A 10,250-nucleotide genomic window follows, 5' to 3' on the forward strand; every position below is an offset into this window, starting at 1 on the left:
GCCTCGTGCGTGCTAGGTGAGCGCTCTACCTCTGAGCCACAATCCCAGTTCCTAATCATGTTTGTTTTTAAAGCTCCAATGTATTACAATCTACTTGAAGTAGTTAGTCCCAGGTTCATAAGATTTATAGATGTATTACTTAAAATTGCAAAGGGTTATATTAGACAAATATTTATTTGTAAAGCATTTTTCTCTTTATTACAAAATTAACACATTATTTGAAAAATATTTAAATACAAAAATGTATTAATAAGTATCTGTATTAATTCTTCCAGCTTACCTCTTTCTGCCCCACACCAAGATGCAACAGGTGTTAACAATGAATTATATTCTTTCAGATTTTTTCTTCCATATATTAATATACATTATAAACATAAGCAACCACTATTAGCCATATTATTCTATACTAAATATATACATTTTTCTCCTTTTTAACTCTAATCTTGAGCATCTTTTAATATATACAGAGCTAATTATATGCATACTCTATTTACTGTATAATTATCACCACTAAATTAACATATTTATAAGTATTGCATGTAACCTAATCTTGCACCAAAGACAGTTTAGTAATAAATGATTTTTAAGTCATATCGGCACAATTTTTTTTAAAGCTTCACAAAATGGTCATACCCCACTTTTTTGCAAGAAAATTTGTCATAAAATCTGTAATAATTATGTGGCAAAATATGGTATGTCCTATTATTTAATTCAATCCCTACTGATAAACAATTAAGAACTTTTTTTTACTATTATAAATAATGTGACATCTTTGTATATTTAACTTTTAAAGAAAACTGCTAAGTAGGGAGTAAATTTTTTGATAGGTTTACTAGATTCGCCCCCCCACCCCAATAGGTGATGATCATGCTGAACTGATGCACATTTAGCAAACTTTAAAACCGCACTGAGCTAGACATGGTGGCACACGCCTGTAATTCCAGCGCTCCAGAGTCTGAGGCAAAGTTCAAAGCCAGCCCCCAGCAACTTAGCAAGGTCCTAAGCAACTCAGTGAGACCCTGTCTTTAAATAAAAGATATGGCTCAGTGTTTAAGTGCCTCTAGGTTCAAACCTCAGTACCAAAAAAAAAAAAAAAAAAAAAAAAAAGACCTACCACACTGAATAAATCTTTATATCTGATGGTCTGACAAGTGAAAAAGTTAATCTTAATTTGCATATCATCTTTCATGTAATTAAAAATGGATCATTCATCTTTTCTTATTGGTTTGAAGGATCTCTTGCTATTTTGTTATTATTATCCCACTGCTGCACAGGAGTTATTTTTAATTCTTGTCATTTCTTTGAATTTTTATGGCATTCTGTGCTTTAAAGTAATAGAACAGAATGGTTCAAAAGATTCCAGGGGCTCGGGGTGTAGCTCAGTGGTACAGTGCTTGCCAAGCATGTGCAAGGCCCTGAGTTTGATTCCACAGCATCACAATAAGGAACAAACCAACCAACCAACCAACACAAAACCCAAAATGGATTCCATGACTCACTAGCCATGTGACCTTAAACAAGTTTCTGGCCTTTTCAAGTCAATGTTGTTTTAACTAAAAAAAAATAGTAATACTAGCAGTATTTGACAGCACTGTGTGAAGAATAGATGTAGAAGTTCTTGAAACAGTCTATATTTATAAGTAGTAAATTATCTCACAGTTATTCATTCTGGTTGTGAAAGTAAAAGTAAAATCCACATTTATTTGTGTTTACTGACCATGTACTAAATCCAGCATTATCTGTTTACTGAGCCTTTCCCCTGGATTTGAAATGATGTCTTTATCATATTGCCAAATTGCCATGATTCGGATCTAGTTTGCAGTCACCTTTATTTCACTGTGCCAAACTATTATTGTAAGTTTAAAACATTTCAATATTTTATAAAGTATTTTGCCCCTTATCTTTCAGGAATTTCTTAGCTATTTTGCTTTTTCTTATAGATATTTTAAGGAGTAATTTTAAGTTCATTCTAAATTCATCTTGCCTCTTCCTTCCCCCTGCAAAAACAATCCTCCTGCTGAGATATAATTAGGATTGCACTAAATTTAAGAACCTGACTTATGGAGAATCAAAGTAGCTTTAGATACTGCATCTTTCTATGACAACTGCATCAAAACAGACAGTACAGTTGTCCACATCCAGTATTTGAAAATGTTTGAAAATTAAGGCTAATGCAGGATTAAGTTTTTCTCTAGCACACTAAACCTATCTCCTACAAAAGTATAAATTCAAACTTCCCTCCTCCAATTACATCTTTCCATCCTTTCAGCTTGCTTCTTAAGAACTACACTACAATAAGTAACAATTACTGGATTATATCAAAGGTTCTATTCTTTTGACTTTAGCAATTTTTCCACCTTATTTCCAAACACTGGGGTATCTCAGTGCTCAATCTGAATTTGCTTCTCTTGTCTCTTCACACTTTATACTGGGTGATTAATTTATTTCCATGACTTTAAATATGCTCTACCTAACCCATTTGTGTTTTCATTTCATTCATCTCTTCTGATCTCTAGACATTTCAACCTAGACAACTTAAAGAACTCTCAAAACTTAACATAACCAAAGTGGAACTCCTGCTTACTCTTCTTGTTTTCTGTCTTGGAGAAGGGCCAGTGGTCCAAGTTAGAAAACTGAATTTCATCTTTGACTTCTTATTTCCTACATACCCATATCCAGTCAAGCACCAAATAAATCCAGTCCATTCTACCTCCTCAAGGGCTTTCAAATCCACTTGTCTGTGTCCTGCCACTACATTAGACAGAGGACTATTTCTTATCACCTGGCTTACCATAACAGGCTTCTACTCAGGCCCCTGCTCTTCAGTCTTGCCCCTCGTCGGAACGACAAAGGACTGTGAGCTCTCAAGGGGTCCCATCACAATTCCCCATTCTCATGTCATACCATCTTCCTATAATTATTTTCTCTTCATACTAGTCTTCTTTCAGTTTTCAAATACAAGACCTTTTGTGCCTCAGGACCTTTACCATATTGTTTCCATGCTCCCCTAATTTCTCACCTGGATGGCTCCATTTAACCTGTCCTATTCAAAATTCATGACCTCAGAGATGCTTTCCCCACCATCCTACATGAAAAGAGGCCCTTTACTTTCTATCAACCAAAGCATTCCACTCTTACCAATTATCAAAATTTGAACCTATATTTGGTTGTTAAATATCTACTTTCTCTCAGAACAGGAACAATATTTTGTATTTATTACTTTAAACTTAGCCTATCTTACACTGCTAGGCACTAAGTAGATGCTCAAAAGATACTTGCTGAACAAAAGAACAGCTGAGAGTAAATGGTAACTGAATCGTGTCAGATAAGAAATTTCTTTCTTTTTTCCCTGTACTAGGGATTCCACCCAGGGTCTCAAGCATGCCAGACAAGGGATCTCTCGCTAAGCTACATCTCCAGGCTTATATTTTATGAGACACAATTTCTTTAAGTTGCCCAAGGCTGGTCTCAAACTTGTGATTCTCCTGCCTCAGCCTCCTGAATCGTTGGGATTATGTACCATGTGCAGTAGCATGGGAAGTTCCTATAGGTGAACCATTTAATTTTCTCTTCAAGGGGGTTACAATGATTATGTTTTATCTGATGACCATGGCTTCTAAATGATATAAATATATGATTTATTTCACAAACTAAGAATTTTCTGGATAAAAGAAATATTTTAATATATGAAGAAGAATCAGATCAGCCTAATGTACCTATAATGCTAATTTGCGTTTTAACATAACTTTGGCTTTAATAACATCAAGTAAAATCCAATATTTTCTCTAAAGGATTGATCCGTCAGCATATTAAGATTCAATACGATCTTTTGCCTTTTAAAAAGTCACTTTCTGATCTGCCCTAGCTACTTCTTGTAGAAAAATGTTAATTACTACAAATTACTATGACCTTTTAAAAACTGCTAGACGGAAGGCTAGGGATATAATATAAAGCTAAGAGCATTTGCCTAGCATGTGTGAGGCCCCTGGGTTTGATCCCAGCATCAGGAAAAAATAAAAAACTCCCAGCTAGATGAAGTGTTTTATAAAATCCAGTTTATTAATGTTATCAATACACTAAAAAACCTAATCTTTCTTTAAATATTAACTCATACTTTTCTATTTACACAAAAGCTATTCAAATAATCAACATAAAAACTTCTTTTTTAAAAATATTTATTCTTAAATTTTAGGTGGACACAATATCTTTATTTTACATTTATGTGGTGCTGAGGATCGAACCCAGTGCCTCATGCAGGCTAGGTGAGCACTCTACCACTGAGCCACAACCCCAACTCCAACATAAGAATTTCTTAAACTAAATATCTCCAATTGTTCATCTTCTGCAAAGTTTGGTTCCTAAACAAAATAAGGAACTTAGAAGTGATGAGATATAACTTGAGATTGGCATAATGAAATTACTGTTCCAATACTGAATACTTAATACTGAAATTAAGTATTATATTAACTACATATTCTCCCCTTATACTTCCAAGAATTTTAAATATAAGATGTATCTGACAGCTGCAAGCTGTATTCTTCAGGAAAAGTTGTTATAGAAGCAGATGTTCAGATAATAAACCCTCATATTTAATAGAATGTAATGTACAATGATTCATGCTAAGAAGATTCTTCAAAACAGAATGATATTTAATACCTGGAGATTTTCTAGCATCATTTTATCCAGAGCTTGAATGAAGTCCTCATCTTCTACACAAGGTACATGCTTAAGTCCACCTCCTTTAATCATTACCTCCTTATTAAAACAAAACAAAAACAAAATCAGACCAGAAACCTTAACTGTAAGGTTTTATATGGCAGAGCCTTTTTGTATTGATAACATGCTCAATGTAACTCGAGAAATAAGTAACTAAAATATATAACCTCATTGTTAAAAGAACTTTTTATTAAGAAAATGGCTATGAATGTAAGTTGAAAATAAAGTTCTAGAGCTATTTTTCAATATTCAAAAGAAAACTTCAGTGGCTAAAATTCAAATACTAATAAAATGTTACACAATTTCAAAACTCAAATCTTTTAGCCATACGTACAGTATTCTCTTCATCAGTTTCATTTTCCTTATTGGAATCTGTAAGGTAATCTGTATTTTCTTCCTCCTCTTCTTCTCCTTCATCATCATCATCAGAACCTTCCTGAAATTGTTAACATTAATAGAAGATTAAAACACTTTGAAGAATCACTACACTTTACATGTATAATTGTTACCTGTATAATTGTTTATTATTCTCCAGTTTCAGCCTTTTATGAAGTCTGCTTACAATGGAGAGCACAGTCAGCTGACAACATTTCCTACATAACAATAGCTGAAAGCCCACCTTACCAGCTTCCAGTGATCTAACAATATAAAGATCAGTTGTGGAAACTCTTCCTTGAATTCCACAAGGTACAAGTTTCCTGAACTGTTTTTTTTTTTTTTTTCTCCTCTGAAACTAATCCTTGCAATGCTGAACTTCTCATCATAGTTCGTTAATACCTATCTAAATCTGCAAAGTTCAAATTTTAACATTGTTGTAAGCATTTTATAAAGCACTTCAGTTTGGATGGTATTCTTACATACTTGAGGTTTTGTTTACTCTTTCCAACTCCAAAGATGGAAGAGTGAGTTTAACTGTTCCCATTTTATACATGAAAAAAACCAAGGCCTGGATAAGTGCCTTGCCAGAGGATATACTGCCATCAAGTGGAAGAGCTAGGTCTTCTGCTTCCCTAACCAGTGGTTTTCAAGTACTACTTCCCCTCATCCCCCAGTCAGTCCTCAACTCCCTATCAGCTGAGATTGCTTCTCAAACAGAATCTAGGGCAAAATCCTTATGGATTGTCAAAGGGTGAAGCACACAGTGGAGCTCCATCTGTCAATTCCTGAATCCCAACAATACAATTCAACCCCACATGGTTCCATAAAAGTTAAAAACTCAAAAAAACAACCACTATCTAATTTCTCCCCACTTCCCCCTCTCCACTTTCTCTAGCAACCACTATTACTTTCTTCTTCTCTGAGACCAACTGGTTTAGTTTGCATAAATCAATAAAACACACAGTATTTGTCTTTCAAATACCAACCACAATTCCAGCCACTGTAGTGCAAATGACATTTTCATTCTTTCATACGGCAGAATAATATTGCATTGTGTAGACATACCACATTTTCTTCCAAACCCATAGAAATGATTAATATTTGAGGAGATGATAATGCTAATAATGCTCATTTTATCATTGTATTCAGGTACTGAATTACCATACTGTACCCCATAAGTATGTCCAATGTGTGTCTATAAAAACAAAACCTATCATACTAAACTCACAAATTAAGATTATGCTAAGATAACTAAGAAATAATTCCTAAAAAAATTAAATTTGTAATACTTTTAATGTATGTGACAATTGATTTATATATTATTAAACAGTATATTATTACTTACTATAGACATTTGGAAATTCTTAAAAGTTCTTAAAATGAAAACACTTCAAAAACATACACAAACACAGTACCCTTTTACCCAAAATGGATCGACTTTTTTTGAGGTAATTCTATTCTATTGTCCTCTCAAAGTAAGCCATACTTTTCTCTCCTTCCAAACATAGGCATATGGATCCTCCAACTGAACATTTTGCTTTCATTTCTCCTTAGCAAACACACATACACATGTATAATATTTACTCTTCAACTGGAAATTTAATAGTTTAAATGACAAAACTGTCAAAATAATAAAAGTTCAAGTTTGGAAATGAGAAGATGTATTTAGAGGGAAAATATAATCCCTCACAACTTTGTAAATGAGAAATCTGTATGAAAATTAGTCCTCTTTAATATCACATTTACTGAAGATGTTGGATTTATTTATTAGATCTGTTCATATAATTAGTAGAGCAGCAGAACCCAAAGACAACCATAAGATTAGTCTGGAATTACAAAAAGAAAATACTTTCTTATTTCCCTTTGTCATTATAAAATACTTAATCCAACTTAAATTGTATTACTGAATTTTTAAAAAAAATATCTTTATTTCATTTTTATGTGGTGCTGAGGATCGAACCTAGTGCCTCACATGTGCTAGTTGAACACTCTACCACTAAGCCACAACCCTACCCCATACTGAATGTTTTTATGACAATCTCATTTTGAAGACAAATCAATACCCATCTATTATACTGAAACCAATTATAGAAACATATTCCAGTTCTACATTTTTATTAATTTGTTTTTATCTACTTTAAGGGTGTTCTAAGGTTGGAAAAAGAAAATGGCAACAAATAATATAAGTACAAAAGTGCATTTCCACTGCCTGCAAATAGTTGCCAGTTATTTAAAAAAAAAAAAATATTGTTTATACTGATTTTTCACAATCTTCTTTCCCCCGCCCCACTCCCAATACTGGAAACTGAAACCAGGGATGCTCTACCACGGAGCTATATCCCTAACTTTTCTTATTTTTTATTTTAAAACCAGGGCTTGCTAAGTCACCCAGACTGGCCTTGAACTTGCAACCCTCTAGTCTTAGCCTCCCAAGTAGCAGGGATTACAGGCATGTGCCACCAAGCCCAGTTATAATCATTCATTTTTAACTAACAGCAAAGCAGTTTGTTATGCAGCAGAATCAGACCAGATGTTCACAACTGTTATAAACTTTAAGGGCCAAAGAAAAAGAGCCTTATGAATTTTTACTTCTTACTGTGTAAAAATTTTAATTATCTTAAACTACTGGGTCTGCTATAAATAATATTCTTTTAAAAATTAAATGCACTTTCTCTAAATATTTACATTTTTATTCAAACAAAACTTGACAACTTTGATTTCCTAAAACACTTAAATACTTACTATAAATTGTGTTTTAATATTTAACAAAAATCATACTTATAAATTATCACACTATCCCTAAATACTTTAAAGCACCCAAGGAACACAAAAAAAATCATACACACTAAATCATAATGATTATATAAACTTACATTTATATGAAAACCAGTGAACAAATGCTAATTTTCTGGTTTAAATTTTACTTTCATTAGTATTCTATTCCTATCCTTATTTATCCTACTTTGTTTAAACTTTTTACTTTTTAATTTTATAATTTAAACATATAAAGGTAGAGAAGAATAGTACAATAAATCCCTACTTACCTATTATACAACTGAATATTAGCTCATGGTCAGTTTTTTTTCTTCAGATACTCCTAATCATTCCCTAATCCACCTCTGTATTATGAAACAAATCAATCCCAAACATCCTTTTATTATGGATGCAACTTTTCAATTTAAGCAAGTTTGGAAGAAAAAAGTAATAAACTATCAGGTTGAACCATATGAAAATGTTAAAAATAGTAGGAAGAGCAATTTCATATGGTTTGACCTAACAGAGTTATAAAAACAAAAAGGGCATGTTAATTATTACAGTACACAATGAATTTCCCACTGGAGCTGGGAAAAATAAAGCAATGTTTATTAACATCTAGCCAGTAATTTTGTTTCTAAGACTATAAAACAATGAAATTAAAAATACACAGAACAAACATTTTTCTTTGAATTGCTAATTGAATAAAAAGGTAATGAATGGGGGCTGGGGTTGTGGCTCAGCAGAACGCTCGCCTAGCACATGCAAGGCCCTGGGTTCGATACTCAGCACCACATAAAAATAAATAAATAAAATAAAGGTGTTGTGTTCAACTATAACAAAAAAATAAATATAAAAAATGCAATGAATGGTCTTTTATTCCCTTCTTTAAAAACTCTTAATTAACCAAAGGGTTTTATAATAGAAATACTATTTATATTTACTCTAATGAAACCAGGAGGAGGAGATCTTATTTTATGTATTAAATAAAATCTTGGCTCATATAATCAAAATACTCTTATACAAATATACCTATTTGCTACAAATAAAAGTCATCACCTCTTCTTCTGGTTCATTTACTTCACTTTCATTTCCAGATTGTTCTTCTGTTTCAGCTCCCCCTTCTTCTTCTTCCTCATCTTCTTCAAGATTTTCCCCTTCCGTAATAGAATCTTTCGACTCTTTGTCATTTACAAGGCCTTGAAATAAAGAAAAAATGTAAAGACACAATTTAAAAAGGCATTTTCTCAGAACAATGGTAAAAGATCAGAACTGAAAACTATTCCAAGAAACATTAAGAAAACTAAACCTACGTTTCAACAAAGGACCACTGATAACATTTCTTAACCATTAGCAGAAAGAAAAATAACATGTATGTGTGTATGCTCTTTTTTTCCTTTTCTAAGTGTCAACACTTGTAGATTGCCCTGTCTAATCTCATCTCCGACAAAGACAAAAAGCAGTCCATTTAAGGTTCAGTCCCAGACTTAAATAAGATATAGCCACACTCTATCAAATGACATCAAGAGTCTCTAAAACCTCAAAGATATAATAAAATCATGTTACTTGAATGGAGAAATCACCTTTGATTCTCTGAATGTTGGCAAATTAAGACAGGGAACAAGGCAAAAAGACATGGCAGTTTGTCACTACATAGCTTAATATTTTTCTTCAGTAACATTTTCTCCCTCAGGGAACTTCCTGGCCTGAATGCACTTCCACCTCCTCATGTCCACACCACATCTCATTGCATGTTCATTTCTTGTCAGAATTTCAACCTACTCTAATTTCAAGATGCATATACTATGCCCTCATCCGACTATTTCCCACTACTCCTTCCTTAGCCTTCTCCTATATTCGGCTCTTCCTGTCTGTACTGCCTTAAGATCTGGCTCATCCAACAGCCTTCTCAGTAGAGGAAAACCATTATTATGTGCTTTCAAATCCCATCCATTCTTCAGGTTCAGTGTTAAGTTTTACCTCCTGTATAAATTATCACTGAGTACACTTCAACCTATTACTTTTTCTCCTGGTTGCTCCTAAGAGCACCTATTGTAAACACATTACATTTAATAACATAAAATGTTTTTCTTAAGGATTTCACAAATGTCATATCAGATAAGACCTTTGAGGACAAATAACTTGTTTTTTTTTTTTTAATTTTTTATTGTGGGTTGTTCAAAACATTACAAATTTCTTGACATATCATATTCCACACTTTGATTCAAGTGGGTTATGAACTCCCACCTTCACCCCATACACAGATTGCAGAATCACATCAGTTACACATCCATTGATTTACATATTGCCATACTAGTGTCTGTTGTGCTCCGCTGCCTTTCCCATCCTCCACCCTCCCCCCTCCCCTTTTTCTCTCCTCTCTCTCTCCTCTCCTCTCCTCT

At 33.3% G+C, this 10,250-nt stretch overlaps 1 protein-coding gene across 1 annotated transcript in view; it reads right to left on the minus strand.

The window, feature by feature from the left end:
• The window catches only part of Upf2 (UPF2 regulator of nonsense mediated mRNA decay), a 107,708-nt gene that overhangs the window by 10,016 nt on the left and 87,442 nt on the right, over window positions 1–10,250 (minus strand). Inside the window, exons 15-17 of the mRNA XM_048812752.1 lie at window positions 8,908–9,047; window positions 5,051–5,152; window positions 4,657–4,755 (exon numbers count right to left, since the gene is read on the minus strand). Of these exons, the coding sequence (XP_048668709.1) occupies window positions 4,657–4,755; window positions 5,051–5,152; window positions 8,908–9,047 (341 nt within the window). The remainder of the gene's footprint in view (window positions 1–4,656; window positions 4,756–5,050; window positions 5,153–8,907; window positions 9,048–10,250) is intronic.

Source organism: Marmota marmota, unplaced genomic scaffold, assembly GCF_001458135.2.
Source record: "Marmota marmota marmota unplaced genomic scaffold, marMar, whole genome shotgun sequence".
In the NCBI taxonomy this organism is placed as follows: domain Eukaryota; kingdom Metazoa; phylum Chordata; class Mammalia; order Rodentia; family Sciuridae; genus Marmota; species Marmota marmota.